This window comes from Strigops habroptila, chromosome 9 (assembly GCF_004027225.2).
Source record: "Strigops habroptila isolate Jane chromosome 9, bStrHab1.2.pri, whole genome shotgun sequence".
NCBI classification, from domain to species: domain Eukaryota; kingdom Metazoa; phylum Chordata; class Aves; order Psittaciformes; family Psittacidae; genus Strigops; species Strigops habroptila.
In genome coordinates, this window is record NC_044285.2 from 36723770 (window position 1) to 36749533 (window position 25764).

Here is a 25764-nt window from a genome sequence, read left to right on the forward strand (position 1 = left end):
ATGCTGAAGATATTTCCAATTCTGGCCATCCTTACAGGTAAGTAAGAATAACAACCTGATCATAATAGCACTGGAATAAAGGAACTTGTTGAAAGAAGAGAGCAGGTGAACCTGACCGGCAAACTAGGAGAACATTCGAGGTTCATTTCAGGATGGAATGAAAATCATGGCTAGAATGCTATGCCAAGTTGTGGAAATCAGCAAGCTGACCACTGACTGGAAAGAGTTTTTTGGTCAAGAACTGAATTTTAGCTTTGGTAAATTAATGCTTTGCTCTAAAGCCAGGAAGAGGCAAATATCTCTTACATAGAGACATCAGGGTCTTTCAAGCGTTTTGAGATTAGGTTTTCTCATGTTCAGCTTTTGTCTCCCTTTGATAATAACCCTGGGAAATACTATGGATTTATGCTTGGATTTACTTGGGCCCACCCCAACCAAAAATTTTTTGGGGATTCTTAACTTTAAGCATGCAAATAATCCCTGAAGTTAAGTGAGAACATAATACTTTGTGGAATCTAGGAATTATATGATATATTAAAGATCATGTATTATTCATGTTTCAAGGATATTTCATCATGCTAGGCTTTATTTTCAATATATACAGAAGCAGACATTTTAAGTCTGATGTTCCACGGAGACGAACAGCCTCTATATCCACTAAAGAAAACGGAAGTCAGTTTCCATGTTTTCTTTTCAAGGTAGAATTAGCTGGTTTAGATGCTAGAGAAATATTTTCAATAGCTGTCCCTGGTGTTCCACTGTTCTCTTTCTCTCACACACATAAACCCCAAAGATTCTTGCCTTAGCAATGAGAAGTTAGTACCAATACTTTTTAAACCAATGTCCTCTCAGTTTAAAGTTCTGGATTTATGACTAGGAGTGTGTCTATACTGATGGGCACTGACTGGGGGTTTCTGTAGTGCCTAGGAAAAGATCAGCAAACCTGGATTTACTCCATGAGCATTAAAAACTGCATGGGACTCCAGTGAAAGTGCATGATTCCCAATTAACTGCAATGACTTTCTCTGTAGCAAGAAAATGGTCTTACCATAATATTGATGAGTAAAAGATACGGATCAACTGTTTTTAACAAGTTACAGTCTGTTCACACTAGCTGTTTTCACTGAGTTATTTCTTACTCGTGCTTTTTTCATTTGAACCAAAAGGCCTGTATGTATGAAATGGGATTACAAGTTTGAAACCTTAAACAGTGAACTAAATGCAGAGCAAAACTCCCACTATCTTCCGTGATGAGAAGAAAGGCTCTGTGCGTCCAGTTCGCTCCATTTTCAGTCAAAAGCTCCATCTTGCAATTAGTGATGGCTTTAAATAGCTTCGCTGGACAATGGAAGTTTGATAGGGTTTGGCTTTATAATTTTACTACAGTGAAGCCTATTTCAACCAAACGTGTTTCTTCAAAATACACAGCTTCACAGAAATGAGAATGCTTTGTGGAGTCGCTGCTGCTAAAACTAATTTGTTTTTCTGGAAAAGCCAGGCTCTGTGGCACTCCTGACTCCAAAACCAGAGAATGATAAAGGAAATACGTGGAGCAGATGACTAGAAAATTGAAATTTCAGTAGAATGACATTGTGTTGAAAGACCATAGCTTTAATCCTGCAAAGACTAGAAAATCAATACATGTAAACCTGGCCAGAATTCTCTGACCAACTCTTAAAGCTGAGAACAGTGAACTGAGATATCTAAAATAATATTACATGGCTTTTGTATTAGATCTCAGTGACGATTAAGCTACTGTGAACTCACAGGACAAGCAGGACTTACAGCCAGCATTGGGATCCCCTTTGTCCCCAGGGTTTAACACATTTAGGTCCATCTCCACCATTCCTCTGAAACTGTCTTCACATATAATGGAAATCTTGCTATAGTTTAAACCTGCTAGTTCTCATCCTAGCAACCATTAATGTGGAAAGTAGAATATTCCCTTCTTCCTTGCAGTTAGCCTTTACTATTGAAGCCATCAAACAAAGAAAACAGACTGCAAAGAGTTCAGACTCTAGGTTCAGATAGGTTTGCATATTGCAGCAACTGATGAATCTGCAAGATTTACACGGTTAAAAATGCCAAAATAGATTATATTTCTTTTTTAAACAATGTTTTCTCTCATAGGCTGATAAATTGAGCAAAATACTCTTTCAGTATTACTAAAGGTTCTGCTCAAACTCCCAAAAGCAGCACCCAAACATAAGAAGCACAGGTATCTTATTGAGAAGAATATTTGTATGTTTTGCCTCTATCATTCACATGTGCAATAAGCCCATGTGAAAATTGTTATTATTATAACATGAAGTTCTCACCTTGCCTGTTTTGCATAGAAAGCTCCGACAGACTTATGTTTTCCATTACACTCAAAGGAAATATATTATCTTCCAGAATCTTTAGATGGTAGCTTTAACACCGGGCTTGGTAATCTAGCAAAACTCTGAAATTCAGACTGATTCTTCTGACAGCTCTCGCTTTGTTGCCATAAGTCACTATTGTTAGTAACTTACATGGAGGACAGAAACAGATGAATATTGTAAGATGGTGTTTGATTCCTTTCATTAATATGACTGTGTAGCCAAGACTGATCAGAACACTACAGGAAAGGGCTCATACGTTACGTTTTCTCCCTTTTTGTTTTGAGCACAACAGAAAGGGTTGCTCAAGTTATCACAGAATTTCTCACGACTCACATCATAAAAGCAGTCCCCAAAAGCTTAGTCTGACATTTCCAATGTAAAAGCATTGGAAAATAACAGCTTCTGCATGTAAACTCTAAAAACCTAAAGAAAAGCAAAGTAGGTAGCAAGAGAGAAGTGCTGGGCTCCAACCTGGGGGACCCACAGTACCACTGACTCCAGTCAGAATGTAAGAATGTAAGAAGAGACAACACTGTAGGGGATGGTGATCCACCATAAAGGAGATCAGACATCTAAAGGAGTAACTGCAAAAAAAAAATAAGGGTAAGAAGGGTGTAAAAGAGGGCTCAACACAGCTGTGAGAGTGCAAGGTACAGGAGAGCACTGCGAGTGCAGGAGAAAGGCTCTGAGTGCACAGACGAGTCTCTGCAAGCGAGAACAAGCATGTAAAAACAAACTCTGCTTTTTCAGAGTATTATTTGTTGTAAGGGCACAGGTAATCTGGGGCATTTACTTGCTTATTAGCTTTTACCCACTCCCACCTTGTTATCACTCAAATTTCCACACAAAGGCCCACAGAAAATGTACTGAAAAGAAGGACTGGACACGTCCTACAGGTTTCCTCGATGGCACAGGGAGCACGGCGCTCCTGCCGGCTCCCAGGGTCTGGCTGATCGCTCCTCACCACACTTACTGCCCACAGGTCACGTCAGCGGTGTTGTGGTGACCGTCCCTGAGAAGATAGTGAACGTCACTACAGGTGGCAACGCAACCCTCCTCTGTACATACACGAGTTCTGGATCGCTGGGAAACTTCTTTATTCAGTGGAGCTTTTACAGTGCCAAAGAGACCCAACTGCACACCGTAAGATGTATTTATTTATTATTACTATGAAGTTATATTTAAGATATCCTTAAGTCTTCAAAGAACCTTATTACATTTAATAGTGTTATCCTCACCACAAACCAGGGAGGGAGGTAATGTTGGTGTTCCCTCCCTAAAGACAAGGGACTGAGGTGCAATGAAATTTAGGGGCAGATGCACAAAGTTATCTAGGCTCCCTAGTCCTACTGGCATGCCTGAACTGCTTTGGAAACTTATGAGAAGGTACAAAAGGGATTCAGATGCTCAAACAACTTGCTTCCAAGTCACACAGGAAGTGTGAAGCAGAGCAAAGACCAGGTGTCCGAAAATCACACAAGCACTCCAGCCCGTGGGCCAGCTCCCTTTTCTCTTGTCTGGCAGACATTTCCTGCCATTGTGAAGGCTGCTTTCCTGGTGAGACGCCCTTGCCTATGACAATGTGTCCCCCATTCCAGGATCAGGTTAGAGCTCCTTGTCTCAGCCGCTACGATTACTCTTTAGGTGCTCAGTAAGAGGAGCAGTACTCAACAGGCTACCAGCACAACGTGAGCAGTGAGCGTTTTGGCAGGTCTCTATAGTAAGCTGTCATAGCAGGAAATCTGCCATGGCAAACTTGTGTTGGTATTTTGCAGCATTCCACAGGTGTCATTGTGGTAGCACGATAATTACAGATCAAAAGCAAATGCTCCCTGCCCTTCCTGAGACCCCAAGAGGAAACAGAGCCAACCAGTATAGGTTGGAGTATCAACATGGAGGCAGCATCGGGACTGTGAAGAACACCAGGTACTAGACAGCTACCTGGTGTAACCAGTGCCCAAGCCTCTCACGTGGCTGTAAAGACCTTGTAGAGCAGTCTGGTCTGCCTGTGGAGAGTCAGGGACGGCATGTGTAACTTCCGACATGTACTCACACTACTGCTCAGGCTTCAAGAGCTGACCATTAATCTGATGTTTTGGAGGGGAAATTAATCCATGAATCTCACTCACATCAAAACCTGCAGGGTAAGAGCTCCCATTATGATTTGCTCATCATGATTGCTGAACAATCAGCAACCCCTTTCTTTCTAAGAAGAAATGCTGGTTAGAAGTGTTACTGTGTCCTTGAAGATGACAGTGATCTTTTTTCCCATGCCCTGGTGCCGGGCTCATGCCTCTCAGACATTCAGTCCCTTTTCTCTCCCACTGCTTTCATCCTTTGATAACATTTTTTTCTCCTAAAAGTTGAACCGTCCCGCCTGGTGTTACATCTGAAAGGTGACATAAAGAGATTTGACTTAGAAGAGTGTCACAGTCCACACTGATGATATTCTCGTCATGTTCACCGATTTCCTAATAATATTATGTTAGGAGGTTTGCCACTGCTGATAGAGTTATACCTTCTATTTGATTTATCAATTATACAGAATTAGACTGTCTGTAATTTGCAGAATGAACAGTATGTAATGTACTTGGCATTGAATGGCCATAGCCAGTATGTAAGAAATAGCAATTTAACGTAAGACAGAACTGCTCAGTACATCACAGGTAAAGACTGTATCAGTGCAAAATACAAACACTGGGCCCATCCCAGATTCTGGCTCTAGGTGAATGCCAGACCGACACACGCACACCTTGCCTGACTAATTGTATGAATAGTTGTTACTCATCATTTGCTTTTTTCAAGTCTAAACTATTTTATTAAATGAAGAATTATTCATGAGAGGGTGGTAGCTGCAGGTTTCGTAAGTCGTGCATAGTACAACATGTTGTAATTTTGATCCAGTATGGTAAATCATACATTTTAATCTCTTGTTCAGGTGGGAAGCACAGCACTGAGATAGGAACAAGTCCAACTTCTCCAGATTTGGTTAGAGTCTCTCTGGTTTACTTGTGTCAAATTTTCCATATTGCAAGACAATAAGTGCAGTAAATTTTCTGGTCACAAACATGAGAAATAAGGAAATCGTAGTTGCAAGTATTTTAGAGGGAGAATCAGACAGTTTCAAGACATCCAGGAAGGGAAAACCATTCACAGACTGTGACCAATGATGAGAAAATACCCCCTGAGGAATAGAATCATAAAATACTGTGGGTGGTTCAGAATATGCTCAACAAGAACTAACTGATGCGAGGCTACCAAATGTGAGGGCACCCTTACGGATCGATCTTGTCAGCACTCGCTCCCAGCTGCTGCAGCTCCCATTGCAGGCAACGGGAATGCCGTGCCTACAAAGACTGTAAGAAACACTGGGAAACACTGCATCTGGTTTTCTCCCCATTTGAAACTAATTTCACGGTAAATTCACTTTCACATCGCAACACACATGCATTTGTAATGCATGATTTGCACTTTCATTAAATGAAGTTGGCTCAGTCTGGAAAGGACACGGGTTAGTGACTAATCCCGTTCTCCCTGAACATGGAGGCAACAATCCCTTTCGCTGCAGCACCAGTTATCCTTGGCTCGCACGCCCAGCCAGGCTCGGAGGATGCCCTTCACTCCTCCTGATATGCCTGGAGGGTGCACGTGTGTGAGAGCTGCAGGACTCCTTTAAAAATGCTTTTAGCAACCCATTCAGTCCTGGATTACTTGACAATCTGTCTTTTCACCACAACATGGCAATTCCTTACCATTTGGAACCTATTCACAACAAAATTAGTTGTGTTAATGTGGACACTGGGAAGAAAGGACCGTGACTGCTTCTGGAAAATACGGTTTCAGAAATTACCCAACATCGCCGAACATGAAATTGGATTTTCAGCCTCCCTCTGAACCCACCGCAGTACGAGGTTGCTAGTTCTATTTCAGGCTGGTGACTTCTCTGAGTTTCAGAAAGGACTGAATGCTGTGTGTTCCCAAAGTTTAAACAAAAAAGTAATCTCTCTTTCTGCAAACCTGGCTTTGCCCTGGTTGCTTGGCACGTAGCTGAAGTTAAGTTACACATTTTGTCCAAGTAGGAAATACATGGATGGTAATGGAGGAGATTGCCAGCTTTGGCTTTCGTTGTTTAGATTAAATACTAAAATGCAAGTCAAAAATACATTTAATGTGCTGGTAAGATGACAAAACCAACTGAATTGAAAAGACTTGCACCATATCTATTGAATACCAGAGCAGTGGCTGGCATTTTAAGTGGGAGAAAATTATTGAATTTTATATTTAGAGTCTTCTGAAATGTCAGCAATAAACAAACAAACAAATACTTCCTTAGAAATAGCACATATTTTCCCTGAAAAACTTCATGGAAAATTCTGACTCCATTTAAAATTTGTCATTTTTTCAGCAACTAAACGGATAATATTTTCAAATTCCATTTTTTAAAGTTGAAAATTTCTGCCAAATATTCTGAAGACAGAAGATTTACAACTATTAAAAAAAAATGCAGAAAATACATCTTCTTATCCCACCTGCTGCAATTTTAACTTCTTAGCATCTTAATAAATGCTAGATGTCTTGACGACCATGTTATTCATATGGGTAGTATATTCCCAATAATAAGATTAAGTGGAGAGGATGTTCTCCATAACAAATATACGGAAGGGGCAATCTTGATTTTGATAAATCATGTTTATGTAGGTAATTGAGAATATGGCTCTTTCTCTCTACAGTGGCAGCAAATAAGAGAGACAACTGTAGAATGTTAGAATTAATTAAGGCAAATTTATATGATTAAGATGTCTTTGGCTTGAACAACGTGAGGGTTAAATTACTAGATTTTAGGACATAACATAATAAGCACAGAGACCATTTTTAATAACTTTTTTTTTAACTTTTCAATAAGAATGTCAGTATTTTACTCTGCCCTTTATGTTACAAATTTTGCAGAGTTTTGAGATATGTAAGCTCGGGTACAGTCATGTCTCGAGTGAAATCAGTAAGACCAGGATCAGGACCACTGCCAGTGTTAATTTAATGCCCCAGAGTATTCAGGACCAGATTTTACCTTGCCTCAAGGTGAGGCAGTGCTGTGCATCAGTTTGTAGCGCTGTTGCAGGTCTGCCTCCCAGCACTGGCTCTGTGAAGCTGGCTGGTGTCTTCTGCTGTTTGTTCTGGTGTTTCATATCTGTTCCGCGCGGCCCACCTTACACAGCGCTGGTGCAGGTGCTCGGCAGTTGTAAGTCATGGCAGTTACACCAAGAGGATGAAATACCACAAACAGGCTGCTCACAGACAGGCTGGTGAAAAGGGAGGCAGCAAACAGCAGAATGGCAGGTGTTCAGTGCTGTTTTGAAGACACTGCAGCTATATATAGTGTGTGAATATAGATCTTCTTACTATTTGGAGCATAACTCTGCTTTTGTCCTGAGAAGTTTCTCCAGTGCAAGTAATTCCCCTCATTTGAACTAAATAATGCAAATATCGACTCATGGAAAATAGGATGCCCTATGTATTTTTAACTTTCTTCTTGCCATTTACCCCTTAGCACCCTGTCTTTTTAATGATCAACTTCATTTTTAAATAATAACTCCCAGCTAAGGATCTTGAGAACTTCCCAATACTGAACTATCTCTATTTTATGTATAGGCAAACTGAGGTAAACACTACTTACTCTGCTCACACAGGGTAAGAGAGTAGATCACAGCCTGGCCTGGTTCATAAGGTAAAGTCTCAACTCCTAAAACTCAACACCTACATGTGTGCTTCACTTCATGCTCTGAGTCACTCGGCCAGCCTCGGTGTAAAGCACCTAAGTAAATGTTTGAAAGATTGAAGCCTGCTATTGACTCTGCACAGGCGAGGCTACAGCCTTGCAAAGCCAAATACAACTCCTGAACCCGGCCAGGGCCACACCTCGAGCCTCCAGCCCAGGCCACCCACAGCTAAAAGCGAGTGAAATCATCAGACGCTGTGTGGCTACTCCAGGTATGCCCAGGGCAGAATTCTTGATTGAAACTTTAAATTCACTAGATGAGTAAGGAGCATGAATGAATGTTACTTATAAGAGAAACAAAACCATTGACAGACCTCTCATGAAAATGTTCTCTAAAAAAAGGCAAGCTTGAAATATTTGCAAACAGTAATATTGACACTGGTTTGGTAAAACTACTGATGGGCAATTGACAGGGAAAGAGTGTTAGCAGCATGTAACAGCAAGAATATCTTCCATTTATATTGACTTTCACCCTGCCAGAGCCCTGTATTTTCCTCATATCCATACTACTGAGAAAGTATCACTTCGTGAGTAGGGGCAAAGAGGGTTTAACTTACTGCAAACCGAAGAGAAGAGGAAGATAGCACTGTTCCTTTACAACAAGTCTAGTCACGTCCTTATACCTACCCAGCCTTGCAGGCCTGATGAGCCACTGGGCAAAATCTTCACAGGAGTGAGCAAGCTTGTGTCACGTTGTTCATGTAGCCAAGGAAGGAAAGATGTACAAGAAGAGTGATCTGAGCACGACTGTGTCTGCTCCTTTCACCCTGAAACCCCGAATTCAGATCACCTGCAGTCCCAATGCCAGCACAACTCTGCTGCCCAGCGCAAAGCAAGGCACAGGCATGGGCACTGGGCTGCCATGTGAGAGCTGGGGGCCAGCCAGCCCCATAAATGTGGGGCTCCCATACAAACTTTTGAAAGAACAAATTCATCCCCATGTACTATGAGCAGTTCCTGACACCCCATCACATGCTGTCAGCCACAACCGACCAAGATCATGTGTTGCAGAGGCTGTCAGTGCTGCCAGGGACACTGGCTCGGGAGCAGAGCAGTCCATTAGAGTCCGTGAGCAAAGACGATCCTGTGCAAACCACCTCCTGAAGCAGAACAGGAGGAAAACTTCCTGGAAAAGCCTCTTTAATACATACGCATTTCTTTTTGCCTAGAGGTGGTTTTTAAAATCAAGTTTTATCTAGCACTTCGATGACTGAGCAGGCACTTCAAAGGAATAGCTTCATGGAAAGCAGAGGCAACACCTCCAAGGCACAGGAATGGAGATGCTGTTGCAATGTCACTGCAGTCAGAGTGACACTCTGGATGTCAATGGGATTACTGTGGACTGCCTGTGGTTCCCTTCGGCACTGGGGTGACAGTCTGCAGAGAAAGGATAAAATAAACTGATACATTGAAGCAGACAGTAGCGAGAACACAAAAGAAAGTGGAGACAAGTATAAAGTGATCAGGTTGTAACTGGTGTGTTTGGAGCAAACTTTAGACTTCAACCTTAGTTCACCTAATTTTAGGTAAAACTTGGAAATAAGATTCTATTGCATCTCACTGTTAACAAGGCTTAACACATCTGCAAAATCTGCTGAACACAAGGCACCCTGCCCTTACGAACAGCACTGATGGTATGATGGGGAGTGTGTAGAGGAGCGGCTCTTTGGTTTTGGGGGAACATTTACAATCTCATTTAACTCTCAGATCAGCACATTTTTACTCAAATACAGCATTCCCCGTGTCATGGTATTCTGAGTATGGATGAAAAGTCAGTCAGTCATTGTCAAAAGATGGTGTATGTGACAGATGCACGGGGACGATGTAGCTGGAGATACAAGGTAAGAAAAGAAAATCCCCACGATCTTCAGGGGAAAAAAGAGCTAAACAGCTTCTGCTAGATCTGTGCTACTGTGAGGCCTGTAGTCATGTTCTGGATGAAAACCTCAAACCAGCACATGACTGAGATAAGCTGAATCAGATGCATCATTCAGAGTTTTTAACTCACCCTTTTTGTGTATTGCATTTTTCTCTATCAAAATTATTTTGGATGTAGCTGTTGTTTTTTTCCCCACAGCTGTTCTAGGTGGCTGAACTAGAACCTTTAGGAATAATCTACCCAAAGGGTACCTGAAGGGCATGTCCACACACCAGGAGCCTCTGGGCTGAATGTGAGCAAGTCTGAATAGCTCAAAAAAAAAACCCCCATCCTGGATCTTCTTTCTAGAATATAACATTTTGAGCTGTGACAGATACAGTGGGACACTAAGCTGCCTGCTGAACTGGCTTCATCTCAGCTGCCAGCTCAACATCCCAGCCATAATCCATCCCAAACTCTCTTTGACTGCAGTGGGATTCCTGTCTCACCATGAAGTACAGGGTACAACCCAATGTAAATTGAGGTCTCATAATAACTGCTGAAGAGCAGTTACACCAAATGTGCTGAGAAAACAGGTTTGTGCTCTATGCACTTTAGAAATTATTCACTAATAGTTCAGCCACAAGAATGATACTGTGACAACATGAAAGAGCTGCTTCTCAAAAGTATTTTGCACCAGTTAAAGCTGCTGAATGATTAATCCTTTAAGGCTTCTGACTGCATCCCTTTCTTCTTCTAGCAATGCGCAATTGTGACAAGATGCTTCTAGTCATTATCAACGTCCTCAATTACCCATGCAAAAATCCCAGTAATGCAGGACATAATATCCCTGCTGCAGTCTGGCAGATCAGAGTTCTGACAAAAATGTGTGAAAAGAAGCTGTGGATGAAAAAAGGCATTTGGGGCCAGACTCAGTCACATGGCACACGTCAAAGAAACCAATGCACGCGTGAGCATTTGCTTCCTTATCTAGCCGAGTTCAGAAACTGAGCCTTGGGCTTTAATTAACACTCTGAGTGTGTGGCATTTGTTCTCTAATTAGATGGCAAGATGCTTAAAGGAGTGATGAACATTTTTTTTCCCTTGTTATTTTATCAATTCTGTCTGTACTCAGAATTCAAAAAGAGACAAAAGCAGTGAAGTTGTTAATATTCTCCTTTGCATTTATCGCTGAGAAAGAGACTTTAACAGTTCTTTTTCTAGTAGCTTGAGAGAATGTCAACAGAAAATTATAGAACACCCCAGTGACAGGTCCTTCTGAATGCCCGAGCTTTACATCTCCCCTGGCAAAGACTGGGAATTGGGTGCTGAACACATCAGCCTAGAGAAACATCATTGAACAGGATGGTGGAGCTTTGCATCTGCTCATGGGGGAAAGCGAGAAGGGGCTGCGGAAGGGAAGAAGGTACTGGAAAGGAAGTCATGTCCTGAAACTGCCCCTCAGACAGGAAATCAATACTTCTGTGGAGATTAAGAGGGATGTTTTATAACACATCTTCAAGTACATCTCATCTTACAATTTTGATATCCAGATGCACTGGGCACATACAGCAATATTCCTCCCACCCCCCTACTCCTGGTGTCACTGCATCACATATTTATGCAAATTCTAGTTTGTATTTGTCCTGCCCCAGGAAGAAAGGAAGCAGATGGAGGCATGTTTCTTCTAATTTACTGCCTGCTTTCTCACACACCCCCTCCACACCCTGAGGAAGATCTTTCTATAGAAGCTGTATACAGAAAACCCGTAGGTAGGTCCCTCGCTCTCTGCCAAGCATCTGGCAGCCTTTGAAAATCGTCAGCTCAGCCTCAGCTTTGCCAACTGCTTCCTCCGCAGGCGAATACTCTCCTCACCACCACACTAGGAGTGGAGCAGCCTTCCCACAAGTCAGGCTAAAGGAGAGGGAAAGGACATGTGATTTCATGTACTAGATCTTTCAGAACCAGGGACAAAAATAACTTTGCCTCCAGTATCTAGACTACATAGAGGTTACTGAGATTGTCTTCGAAACAAGTGTGATCATTCCCAATTCCCTGTCTTGATTGTGATTCGGGTTACAAACAGGTACACAAATAATTGACTCTACTGCTTTGGAAGCCTATGAGCCCAAATCCTCTTCTTGGTTGCAGCAGAAACTGTCGCTGTGGCAATACATAGGAAACTATACCACAGCTTGAGAAAGCCGAGGAAGATGCCCGCTGACATTAGTGGCTTTAGGCAGTGCCTGGCCCACAGGCTGCACACCCAAGAGAACTGCAGTCCTTTTGAAGGTCAGGGAGACATTTTTTGGGCAACTTAGCTGTTTTGCAGAAACTGGTGTTTCAGATGGTGCAGTTATTAGGGACAGCATTCTGAGGAGTGATAATCTCCGCTTTCTTCTGTCAGTTGTTTCATTACTCATCCCAGGCAGCTGCTCCCATGAAATGTGAAAAAGCATCATGACATAAAAACTTGCCTGAGCAAACTAGCTGGTAAGGAGAAGCAGCGACCATTACTGCACCCGCAGTATTGTTTTTATGCTGGTAAATCATCAACTTCACCAGAGCTGCTCATGATTTGCTTGAGGACATAAAAAGCTAATTTTTTTCAACAGAAGCACAGCAGATCTCTTACATATTTATTTTTTTTATATTCAAAATGTTGCACTTTAAATGTATTAAAAAGGCTTCCAGAAAAAGTCTGCCATTGACTAAATTTACAGTTCTCCCATACAAGCACTTTAGGGACATTTTAAGTGAAATGAAATGTCAATGAGATGTGTCTCTGTGGGAGGGAACATTAGCTGTCAGTTGCCCCCCATAAAAGTCTTGTATATCTTCAACAGAAAACGAGTTTTTTACTGTTGAAATGGAACAGAAACATTTTTGCAATGATTTTCATTTCAGCTGTTTGAAAGCCACAAACATGAGCTTTCAAGGACAGCATAAAAACACTTTGAAAAAGGGTTTAAAATATCCATTTTGAGTGTATTGCTTAAAACAGGCTATGAATTCACAGCCAGTTAACTGAAACATATTCCTCTTAAATGAAATTTCCTGTGTACACAATCCAATCATACCTCTGGGACAAGATATACACTCAGTAATTAATCATAACATTACTCAGCCTTTTTGGTGTTTACCACCTTCCTTCAGGCAACAAACTCCAGAGCTAGTGAGATAAGCATCATACAGGAGCAGAAGAACAGGCAGGAGCCCGCGGAGGAACTGAAGGTCTTTCCTTAAGACGTTCCACTGCCTTTATGTTCATAGTTGGGAGAAAAAAAAACCAAACCAAAACCCAAAGCAGAAAGATTCTGTTTAAATCCATGTAGAGAACAAATATTCTCTGCTGCATTGACACCTGCCTCAGATTTAACAGTGTACACAAAATATTTTCTCTGCATGCATTCAGACAGGAAGAGGGAACACAGGGATTTCATTTCTCAGTGTATTGTACGAGGGCTTAGATACATAATTCACCCTGACTTCACATCAAACATACCAAGGAGCACTTGCTCCTCTCTAATGTTTACTGGCATGCCCTGACTGCATTCAAGACTTGTAGTGCCAGTCCTGTTTCCCAGGAACACGTGCTATAGCTAAGCTAGCACTCAGTGCTATTGCTTACTCTCACATAAATCCCAGATCACTCTGAGGTAGACCATGTAGAATTTAGCCCCTTTTTCCAGTAATCAGGCCTTTTAGTAGGATATAATGGGCTTCCCTCTCCTCTCATGCAAGCCACATACTGCTTCATTTAAGTCATTGTACAACTTTATTTCACATTAGTGTGAAGAGCTGATGGAAGCTCTTTCTCTATCCCACTCAAACAGATGCAATTGATCGAGAGGAGATGCAAATCCAGCCCAGTACTGCTCAGATCTGTATAGGAATGTCAGCTTAAGAGGAGCCTGAAGTCAGAAGTCACAGTTCTTGTAACTTAGGACTCTTGCAAGGAACAGTGTGTAACACTCTATTGATGCTCACCCTTGGATAAATGTAGAATGAGACATGTGTGGCCAGTGTGTTTTTGTAATTACAGGTCGATCAGTTTTTTGATGAGCGATTTGTTTAAACCAAACCCCTTATTTTGAACACTTTTCTTCCTCGGGGAATACAAGGGTGTGCATCCAGACTCTAGTTTTGCAATAGAGGTGCAATATTTTGCAGACAGACACTTGAAAAGCATAAAATCAGTCTCAAAACTGATGACACTGCATGCAGACAATGGGAACTGTCTATCCAGAGTCTATCCAGCTGTTCAGCACACTTTCCAATCTAGCCTGCCACTGTGCTCACACTGCACTCTTATGGTTCCTAAGTGCAACCCCCAGTTTCCCACATGCTGGAGAGGCAGTAGCGTAGCTTTGGCATTCAGAGCCCTGCGTCAATTGTACCTGGTGTTTGTAATCCTGGGGCAGGGAAAGATAAAGTCTGGCAAAACTGCACTTGAGCTGGGGCCAAGCTGCAGTACCGGAGCTGCTGGTGCTGTGCAGCCTGGGTTCTGACCTTCATTTCAAAGCCTTATCGTTGCATAAACCAGCTGTGCTCTGGCAGGTTTGGGGTGTAGCTTGCCTTAAGCTAATAAAGGCTTTCAGATAACTTTGCTTAAAGACTTCAGTCAACACCGTATCAGGGTGGATAAACAGAATTAAGAATAAAATATTCTTCATTCGAAATGCAATCAGTTGCTCTGCAAAGTAAAGCAAATTATAATTCTTGCCTGCAGCATCCCTAAAGGCAGGGAACTTTGACCAAAAAGAAAATCTGATACTAGTTCCTAAATAGACTTAAGGCCCAAGCCTCAGACTACCAACCAGGCTCCACAATGAGCACAATTCAACCTCTCAGTTAACAGACAACAGGTTTGGGCTTATAAACTTGTGAGGCCAATTCTACTCCCACAGTGCTGTTAATTACAATTGTTGCTAATGAAGTCAGTGAAATCAGTCAACGTTAGACAACAAATTTTTGTTTGGGAGGAAATGTTACATTCCTGAGAGACATTTATCCTTGCTATGTCTCTAATTATGCAAAACATTTTTTACTGTTTCGTAAAGGGGGAATTTCTTGATCCCAAATAACTGCCTCTCCAAGCACTGAGGCCAAGTATTCTTGACTTCCACCTACGGTATATACTCAAAAACCCCAAAATAGTCCATGACACTGTCTCTGACCCTGATTACACAAACAAGGAGAACAGCATCATTGCTCTAATTGCATGTGTGATGATTTTGCTGGTGTTCTTGGACTGTGTTTTTATTGCTTCCAAATTTACTGCCGACAGATCAGGCGCCTTGTTTGCTCAGATGTATGTCTTGTGGATTCACTGCAGTTCTGTTTGCTAGCTTCTGCATTTGGAAAGCTCTGCAGCCAATGACAGGTCCATTCTTGTCACAATCTTCTACTGCGCCGCTTATTAGTAATATCACAAATTATTCGTGCTTTAATTAGTACTGCTATTCATTGTGCATGACTTGGCATTTATTCATAGAATTGTCATACAGTGGTCAATGGTCTCACCTTTGTTTTTGCAAATGCATCAGTCTGTGACTGGAGTATCCACAAACAACTACCTACTGTCCAATTACACAATTACAAAATCCCATTTCTGAAAAGGTTGTCTTTTAAAAAACACTAGAAATATATGTTTAAATGTACCACATTTTCATGTCTGCTTTCTTGTGGGAGGGGGCGAGAAAGGGGGTAACATTAAGGTTTTAATCAGAAATCAACTGTATTCCAATTATGAGTACCAAACAAAGCAGCAGGAATATCTCTTGTTACCAAACTAACAATTGATTCTTTATCACAGATCTATTATTATTCAGAAGGCCAGTCTTACACCTATGGAGAGTTTAAGAACAGGATAACAGCTGCAACAGGTCCAGGGAATGCATCAATAACAATCTCCAACATGCAGCCCTCAGACACTGGTTCCTACACCTGTGAAGTTTTCAGCCCACAGGGTGATGCTGGACAGAGTCAAAAATCCGTGATTGTCAACGTGCTGGGTAAGCACCTCTCCTCTCTACTGCTGTGCTGTCCTTTTCCTCCCTTATTATGAAACACTGAATTCACAGCTGAATATACGCAGGACCAGAGGGAATAACAGAACTGTGATAAACAAGGCCCATGATGCAGGAAAAGGCCTTGCAGAGATGCACTGACGCAGAGATTTTCCAAGGGCTCTGGAGGCAGGCAGAGCCTGGGGTGCCCTCTAGCTACCAGCCAAAGCAGACCTGATACCGCTCTGCAGCTCCCCTTGCTTGACCTACAGTAAAATCCCATTATCCCACAAGTGGAATTCACTTCAGATTCACCTTGTGCTCTCAAAATGCTAGCCCGTGTCAGCAGGTAAGCAGGTATCTGGAATTACCCAGCTTCACTCCATTCTTCATATTGGAAAACAAAGTGATATTAACTTTGATTAAAACGAAAAGCCCTTTCAGCTGGGAGTGACAACTTACTCCTCCTATGAGGAACGGTTGAGAGAGTTGGGGTTGGTTGTTCAGCTTGGAGAAGAGAAGACTCTGGGGAGACCTTATTGCAGCCTTTCAGTTCTTAAAAGGGGCCTATAAGAAAGATGGGGAGAGACTTTTTAGCAGGGCCTGTTGCAATAGAACAAGGGGTGATGCTTTTAATCTGAAAGAGGGGAGATTCCAGCTCGATGTGAGGAAGAATTCTTTACAATGAGGGTGGTAAAATACTGGAACAGGTTGCCCAGAGAGCTGGCAGATGCACCATCTCTGGAGACATTCAAGGCCAGGCTGGATGCGGTTCTGGGGAACCTGATCTAGTTGAAGATGCTCACTGCAGGAGGGGTTGGACCTGCAGTGGTGACCTTTGTATGATTCTGTGATTCTATGATTACATCCAGCCCCAGCAAAGACCAAAATTTTACTAACTTTACATAATGTTGGTCATGATGACTTGTGTAAATCTAGGGTGAGGCAGCAGTACAGCCCAAGGGATTTGGCTCACCCCAATTCTTGGGAACTCTAGAAACTTAGTATGTGTTGGATGGAAGTAGTACAAAGTCTGTTTTGGATGGAAGAAAGCAATAGTTCAACCACGAACAGGACAGAAAGAATGAAAAGCAGTACATAAGATACTTCTTGATAAGATAAAAGTTTGTACTAACCCATTCTAATAATTGCTTTTGTATTGAGAATTCATACCTAATCAGAGTGACAAATCAAAGCCACTTTAAGAATGTGATTCCAATATCATTTGCCTATCTATTAAAATATATCTTAGGCCACGTATATATACTTAATATTACTCAAATCTTCATGGGAGAGCCTTTGGTCAGATCTATGAACAATATTCTGCTCCTGGATGGAAATCTGTAGATGGGGTTCAATTTTACATGTGCAATATCAGAACTCAAGGCGGATGCTTGCCCCTGGATATGTACTCATGATGTGTTTGTTCTCCTTGTTGTTATTTTACAGTCAAACCGTCAACACCTTTCTGCAAAATAGAAGGAACCCCTGAAAAAGGCCATCTAATCCACCTCTTATGCAGATGTGAGGAAGGATTGCCTCACCCTACCTACCGCTGGTACAAAGTAGCTGACAATACCCTCAAGCCTGTGACGGAACAACTCAGTACGTAAGACACAACTACTATACCATGTTCAAAATGTGGAGTTCCTTAGCACCAGTCATTTCAAACACTATGTATCACATATGATAGTTAAACCTTATCCTCCTCTTCTGATGGTCAATGTCACAAAAGCGTTATTTTTACTTAATTCAAATCAACTGATAGCTGTCACAAACACAGGGCTTTTTTCTATTTGTTTTAATACAAATCTGGTGGCATGTTACAGTCTTGCCTATGCTATTACTTTAAATTGTTAAAATGGAAGAAATGTTTATGCCCTTTCCATTTCCCTTCCCTCAGAAATTTAAGTCAACTTAGAATAGTCAATTTGTCGTTCAGGTGCTAAGACCTCCATCCTGAAGATCTCCAGTTCCTGTTACGTTTTCATTTGTGAAGTTACACTGACAATAATAGTATCAGTGCAGGTAAAACATCAGACAGACAGACTGAATTGCAGAGTAAGGGCCTATTTCTCATGTTCCAATACACTCCTACAGAACCCACTGTAGTAATTTTCACAGAAGGTAAATGCTTCTTATTTAAAGAATATGAAAATCCCCGAAAGAATGAATAATTGGAGAACCCTGTTTCTAATCTCTTAATGGCTCTCAGTATGACCAACTAAAGAAAATGGTTGGCCTCTACAGTACACAAACAGTAATCAGTATCTGCTCTCTGTTTGCCACAGATCCAAACACTGGCATTCTTTACATTGGCAATCTCACCACCTTTGAAACTGGGTATTACCGGTGCGTAGCCAGCAACATCCTGGGGAACAGTACCTGTGAGCTTGACCTAACTACAAACCGTAAGTCTCATGCATGAAAGTAATCTCATAGTTGATGTAAGACATGCACAGTTTGCAGGAAAATGCTGTAACAACTTTAAAGCATAGATTTTTTTTTTCAAGTAATAACAGAATGGGCTTTGGAGACCTCTGGAGTTTTCATCGTGGTATGCCCAGAATTTACACTGACCCGGACAACTGATTTTACACTGGGAGCAGGAGCTGAACCTAACTCTGACTGCAGAGCCTTTACTGAGAACCAACAGACACGGAGTTTAGAGCAGGCATACACATTGGGTTTGTTGGGACAGGGAGCTAACCAACAAGACAGGAGGCAGCAAAGGTCATACAAGCACAGTTCTCTTTCCTAGAGAATCTTTGGCTTCCCTCCTGGAAATCCAGCTATCAGTCAGTTTTTTAGTTCTTTGAATCCAATGCCTTCTTTCTTCTAAAGGCTCCTCCTCTAAATTTCCATGGGATTTTGCTATAAGTACTTTTTAAAAAGTAAAGTGGTCTTTTCTTCTTCGCAGATTCAGATGGTGGTATTGTTGCTGGAGCATTAATTGGAGCAGTTCTCGCAGCTGCCATCATTTGCGTTATCGTTTGGGTCTTAAGCAAGAAGGCAAAAAAGACTAAGAAGACATCAACTAACGAGATGCAGTAAGAATTTGTTTGCTTCATTTTAAGACAATTATTTCTGTAAAGCATTGCTGATAATCCAGAACTGAAGTAAAATATAATTAATCATTTTTGAAGGGTCAATAATACAGGTTTTGAGAAAACTTCCAGAGTGAAAATATTTGCTTTTGTGTGACTTCTAAGCTGTTGCTCTTGTAACAGACGTTGCCACTACCCTCTTCCCTATGTTTACAGGCAGCTACCACTTAGCAGTATCTAAACTAGTAAAAGGTTTTTTAAGCCCTGCAAACTAAATGTGGCAAGTTGGAAAAACAGTTTTTAATCTTTAAAAGTTAATGGCGACTGCTAATGGCAGCTGGAGGAAGTCAAACAAGGAACAGCATCTAAAGGTTGCCTCAGCAGTAATCATCAGTAACCCAGTGCGTTACTGGATTTAACACAGAGGGCTCAATTCAGTGCTATTTGAAATTATAGGACACATGCCTTGGGTGCTCTAAGGTGCCTAAAACGGCAGGAGACACAAGGTTTAGGCAACAGAATGGAGCCCAGAATGTCCATTTTGATCCTGCTCTGGAAATGTCTTTTCCTCTGTGCTTTGGTTGCTCATTTTTTCTGTAAATTGCCAAATCTTCAGAATAGGGATGATCTCATACGTTACACAGACTGTCTTTAGCCCCGTGATGTTAAATGCTAAATGAATACATGTAGCTGAGGCCAGAAAAAACCATATTTGTCATCTGGCCACTTCCCTGTAGCACAGGTCTAAGACTTGATGCAGAATTCTGCTAATCCAGACCAGTGGCCTGTCACTCACACACCTGCTTTCTGCTTTCAATCGATGTAGCATTAACATCTAACTGTGTGCTCAGATCCTAATAAATCTTATTTCACTGAACTAACCCACTAGCATCTGCTCTTTTTTACATGTGAAACTGCTTAAATATCGGGGGTTGGTTTATTCTTTTGATAAGATAAATGGAATCCATACCTGTTGCTAAAAATCTTTCTCTAGATTTTAGCTTTTTCATAACTCTTGTTCTGACTGCACTCTATTTTTAATACACTTACTGGGACACCAGATCTGCATGGAACTTCACAGAAAGCTTGCACCAAGCAGTGTGTTCTGCTGTCCCTCCTCAGACACTGTTTGCCAGCACTCGGTTTCCTATTTTGCTTTCCTGGTGTAGCATTTAAACATACTAAAATCCATTTTATTCTAACAGGATCGCTTAAGCAATGATGCAAATCAGTCTTATTATCTAACAAGCTGTCACTCTTTCTCTCTTAGCAGCAGGGATGTTGTAGCCTTTTCATGTCTCTTGGAACAGTCATAATAATATGGGGGTTACTTTCAGACAACAAAACCACAAAGACTCACTCTTTTGAAAGAGTCTAGTGTAGATGGGATTTCAACATGTGAAATCACAATCCTCATCCTGTCTTCCTGCAGAGAAATGGCTCAGAAACAACCCAATGCAGAATATGTTCAGGTACCTAATGAAGAAAACATTCCTGCAACCACAGTTCCACCAAGCAATGCAACAAATGAATACCCTAGTGTTGATGAGACAGCAGCCTCTGGAACACCTGAGAATGATGAGAAGCAAGAAGTGGAAAAAGAAGAAATAGCCTAGTTTTAATACAGTTTTCCTTGTCAGCTTTGGACCCCTTTCTATAAAAATTGTTGTCATTGAATTAACATAGAGGCATTACTAAAACTTAAATGGGTATTTGTATTGTGAACCACTGCACTGGAGATTGAAAAAGGTCTGTTACACATGCACTTTGTGAACAGCTGAAGATTTGGCCTTTAGAGTTAACAAAACTTCATTTATTATCTGGTTATAATTGTACATAAGTCTAAAAAGACTATCAGTCTTTTATCAGTCTCTTCTCAGTCTGAAAGACTGTTTATCCAACCTATTTTGCAAAACCAATTATGAAATGGGCTGGAGCATTTAACAAAAGTAAGAGCTTTCCAGTCACCTCTCAGTGATGCTGTATGTATCTATACAGTTCTGAACCACAGCAGTCTTCTCCAGAAACAGTGTTAGCCAAACTTGTGTTTCCTGTGCACCAAGGACAAACATCAAGGCCAACACACTGCAATGTTTAAAGGCTCTGACTTTGCACATCAGAAGTAAAAAGAGGTTTCATCAATGTCCATCAGAGTGCAGAAACACATGTTAAGACCTGGAACAATGAAATCTTTTGTGTTTGAATTCCACTTAAAGTAAAAAAAAAAGAAAGAAGCCTGGAAACTTCTACCCTGTTGCTGCCAGATGTGGAATACATTTTGTTAACAGTGACCTTCTCACTTTTAAAGTTCCCGAGGCACCAGCATTCCAGAGTTGTGCGTTTCAGCAGTTCAGTTTAATGGAACTAGCATTCAGGTACCCAGTTCAGACATCAATTGACTGGTTTCCAGACAACAGGAGCTGGAAATCTAAATCCCTCACAAGGCTTGTTATGATAGGCACAGGGTGTCAGAATCCTCATGACATACAGATACAGCTGTTTTCAAAACTTAGAAGTTAATACTGCCTGCTGTACAACACGGTAGTTTTGACCACTTCCTCTGCCCAAGATGAGTTAAATCTATTTCCAGGCAACTGCTCTACCCACTAAGCAACAAACTCGTGCTACTTCTGGTCTCTTTAGCTCAGTGTGACTGTTTTCTATAGGTGAAAGCATCACGAGGGAAGGTAAGTAGTGCATGCACACCACAGCAAAGAGCTGAGTGATGAGCACTCTCTTGGAAGGGGAAAAGGCAATTGAACCCTAGACACTGATCACTGGACACCTCTTCTCTCTGGGCCTTGTTTCCAAGGTTAAGCAAATTCAGTTCTTCAAAAGGGCAAAAATACCTAATTTCAGAAGAGCTCAAGGACCACAGGGCTCAGGTGAAAACACACACACAGCCTCAGCAGCTCCCTCCTGAACTACATGAGGCAGAAGTTCACCGACACCAGGAGACAGAGGGTTCAGTCTCGTGCACTGCAGAAAAATGTATCCGGCTCAGGGATCCAGAACTTTTTGGCACTTAGGTCTTTTATAGGATCTAATGCTTATAAATTCCTTGGTGACTGTTCCTAGCTTGTAGTAAAGATGAATTACATGCATCAGCCATCTCTGAAATAGGCGAAAGGATGTATCTGTGCTAAAATTGTCAGGTTCATTTCAGCTGTTTATCAAGAAAATAACCACAAAAAAAGGATGGCAACATTTAAAGAAGTTGTAAGGCCTGAGCTTCGAATTAAGCTTCAGTTTGGGTCATTAAGCATAACTATACTCATCACCCTTTCTATGCAGTTTTCTGGCTTTCGAATATTTGCCTTTGATACATGTGTCCTAGCATTTAGCCTCAGTTCAGAGTAGAAGAGCACTTACAATGTTCTTATAATACCGTTTTAGCTAAAAACTGCTTCTGCCTGACTGCAAGGGTCAAACCATTACTACAACCAACACTGCTGTATTTTACCAGTCGATCCTCACACTCCTCTCTCCCCAAAATACACAGGGTAAACCTTAAGTCATGACCTGTACAGAAGTCTCTCCTTAATCAGGCATCTCTCTTATTGACTCTTGTGGCAATTGTGCTAAGCAAAATCCACAAAATCACATCCTTCAAACTAGGTTTAGAAGCTTACTGAGAACTTCTGATATTCACACCCGAAGTTTTGTAAGCATGCAGAACTAGACATTGAGCATGCTGAGTAACAGCAAGAGAAGAGTAAGTGCTACCTACTCATATTTAGGTGCATTTCTTATCAAATGTGTTCCCTAATGAGATTATTCAAATCAGTTACTGGTCCAAGGGAGCCACGACTTGGCTGACAGTGGCATTAATTTTAAGTCTTTTCTTCTCTGACACTCTTGGCATTCTTTTATTCTTGCCCTTTATGGGAAAATATAAACAAATCTCTTCACGACACTGCTGTAGTTGTATTAGTTCTTCTAAAGTAATCTCCTGTATGTATGTGTCTTAGTTATATTTTTCTGGCTGCAACAGCTTTCCAACTTTCACATCTCTGCACGAGCACCATGTGATTGAAGAGGGGAATATGTTATGTGGTCATTATAATAATTTTTAAATCTTTCCTTAATCTCACCTCCACAAATTTCTCTGCATGTATTCCTTAGATAACTTGCTACAGTAAGATATGAGCTGGTGAAGTTGTAATTACCTTCCAGAGCAAATACAATCTTCCTAGAACACCACAGGTCATACATCTGCTAAAAAAGTAGAAATTGCTCAAGTTATGTTTTGATATAAGAAAGAACAATTGAACACGAGCTCTAGACTAATAATTCCTCTCATACTTCTAACCACCTCTCATACACACTACACCAGTATGTAATAGATAGATTTACTCGTTATTTTTACCTTTTTTTTTCAAATACTGATTGCTGGGGGTGAGGAGGAAGGTAAAGAAAGTCACATTTATTTGGAGTTTCTTAACACATTGAGATATTTTTGTAAGCCTCCTGGCAGATGTTTGCTCTCATTATGAAGTTTCTCTCATGTGAAATAGTTTATTAAAAAGGATGGGGCACTGTTCCTAGCTTTCCACTGATGCTCTTGGCAAAGCACAAGCTAAATTAGGCACTGATCCATGGTGTGTAGCTCAAAAACCCTGCAGAGCTATGCAGGATGCAGAAACATTTTTCAGAATTTGCCTCAGATGTTCCGACAGTCTTTCCTGCATGGCCCATTTATCTGCTCCTGAGGGAGTAGGGATCATTAATATGGAAACTAGATATTAAGCCAACATTCGAGCCACCATCTCCTAGGGAAGTGGATTTACAAAGCCATAGAGCTATGGCAGGGTTTTTTTGCTACACAAACACCAAGGATGAACACAGAATACTAACTTCAGCTTTTCCCAATTCAAGTTTTCAGCAGTGCCTGCACAATACATAAACATTTACTCAGTCAGGTTCCTCCTTCAAGCAAGGCCTCCATGGTCAGAGCTTACTGTACAGGCAAGTTATCCTTCATGCTCTCAAGAGGTGAGATTTAACCTGCATTTGTGTTCTAGGATAAACTTAAAAGTACTTTGTGAAGATATTTGTTTGGTTGTAAGTTTCTGTCTTGCTTATCAAAATAAATTGCATTACCTTAATCCCTACAAGTCAAACTGTCAAATCCCTACAAGTAGAAACTGTCATCTTCCATTTCAACCTTTCCTTGCAGCTGAAGAACAAACAGGTTCTATTTCCATACTGTGTAACGGATGGCAGCGTTTCATCTGACTTGTTGTTTGCATCCCAAGTGTACAAGCTATTTAGAAAACATTGGTTTTGTTACATGTATGTTTAATAAAGTTTTATAACACCAAAGACTGCTGTGTAAGAAAGTTCTTTATTTAACAGAATTTCATTGGCTTCATCTGTTCAGAAAGAGGCAAGCTATCCCACTCGTGTCAAAAGCAATTTGATCAATATCAGAAGGTCACTTTTCAGCCTCAGTCTCATTAGCTCTGCCTTCTAATAACTTAATACCAGGATCTGCTATGAGTAAATAGCAATTAAACCAGGCGTCTGTTACAAAATAAGATGGTAAACTGCAAGCATAAATGCTACATAATGGGAGTCAAACAGAACAGAAAAAGAAATCTACAGAAGGAGCAAGAGAAAATTAAATTAGATTCTCAGTACATCTCAGAGAAGTACCCAGAACCATCCATTATATGACAATATATTTGCAGAGGTAACCCTGAAACTGCACCTGCAGTCCAGTGCACTTGATCTAATACAATTCAAAGATTCAAAGAAACAGGATAACAACAGGAAACAACAGAAAAACTTTAAACACCCAGAGCTCACTTGAATAGACTGAGAAGAGTAAACACAGATACAATTATCCAAGTAACTGAGCAAACTGCATTCTAGAAAGGGAGAGGTGTAGTTTAGAATCATCTGAAGGAAAAGAATCATTACCCACAAAAACCAAACCACACACAAACCATGAAGGCTAAGGCAAAAAGCAAAGACTCTAGAATAAGCTTCCAAAGTAAAATTGACTTTAAATGGTTAAAGCATTTTTGGTCCTGTTGCTTGAAAAAAAAAATCCTAATCTAGGTTCTGAATTAAAAGGAACAACTCCATTTATACAGATTATACTGTAAAGTGAAAGAAAACTGCAAGATATTGAAAAACACTTTAAAAACAGTGAATGTTTCATTAACAGGAAGTACAAACAGTTGTTTTGGCACTGTACTTGAAAGAAAGCTAGATACACATTTTATTACCATACTGATGCCCACACACGACATCCTAGTTAAACTGTCAAAATACAAAGTTTGCAGACCTACATACAAGTGCAACAGGAAAGACTCAAGCCACAAGTCCCCACTAGCCTTCCACCATTCTTTTAAGTATGGCTCCCAGGCCACCCTTTGCCACTTTCAGTGGCGTCAGTTCTTCTTTATTCTCAATGTGAATACTTGCACCGTGAGACACCAGCAGCTTTGCCTCCTCCACTCTCTCTTCATCACAGGCTAAATGACTGTAATAAGAACAAGAAACCCACAGCCACTATTAAACAGTCCAATCTTATAAAGAGCAATAATTATGCCTTGTCAAAATAACAGCGTGAATGTTGGGGGGACATACATCCTACAAGATCACACAAAACCAACTACCCACACAGCTTCCGAAACTTGCTGTCCAGTCACTCTGTTGTCATTAAGCAACCCAAGAACGCTCCTTCTGCTATTGCCCTCGC

General features: G+C 41.1%; 3 protein-coding genes across 5 annotated transcripts in view; 2 read left to right on the forward strand and 1 right to left on the reverse strand.

Annotated features, from left to right (window-relative positions):
- Positions 1-20769, forward strand: VSIG1 (V-set and immunoglobulin domain containing 1). Its single transcript, XM_030497072.1, has 8 exons — positions 1-37; positions 3346-3506; positions 9870-9977; positions 15813-16011; positions 17455-17610; positions 18297-18416; positions 18926-19055; positions 20485-20769. Exons 1-8 carry the CDS (start codon positions 1-3, stop codon positions 20666-20668), a joined length of 1095 nt encoding a protein of 364 aa, XP_030352932.1. The 3' UTR covers positions 20669-20769.
- PSMD10 (proteasome 26S subunit, non-ATPase 10) overlaps positions 1-25764 on the reverse strand; it is a 56021-nt gene that overhangs the window by 27399 nt on the left and 2858 nt on the right. Inside the window, exon 5 of one of the 3 annotated variants that reach the window (XM_030497535.1) lies at positions 23132-24318. The exons of 1 other annotated variant lie outside the window; for it this stretch is intronic. In XM_030497535.1, coding sequence (XP_030353395.1) covers positions 24171-24318 — 148 coding nt within the window. In that variant the 3' untranslated portion in view covers positions 23132-24170. Of the gene's footprint in view, positions 1-23131; positions 24319-24380; positions 25546-25764 lie in introns of those variants that run through there. One more of the 3 variants, XM_030497534.1, reaches the window with a different exon arrangement.
- The window catches only part of ATG4A (autophagy related 4A cysteine peptidase), a 26059-nt gene continuing 15799 nt past the window's right edge, over positions 15505-25764 (forward strand). Inside the window, exons 1-2 of the mRNA XM_030497532.1 lie at positions 15505-15513; positions 19033-19041. The gene's annotated coding sequence lies outside the window, so the exon portion shown is untranslated. The remainder of the gene's footprint in view (positions 15514-19032; positions 19042-25764) is intronic.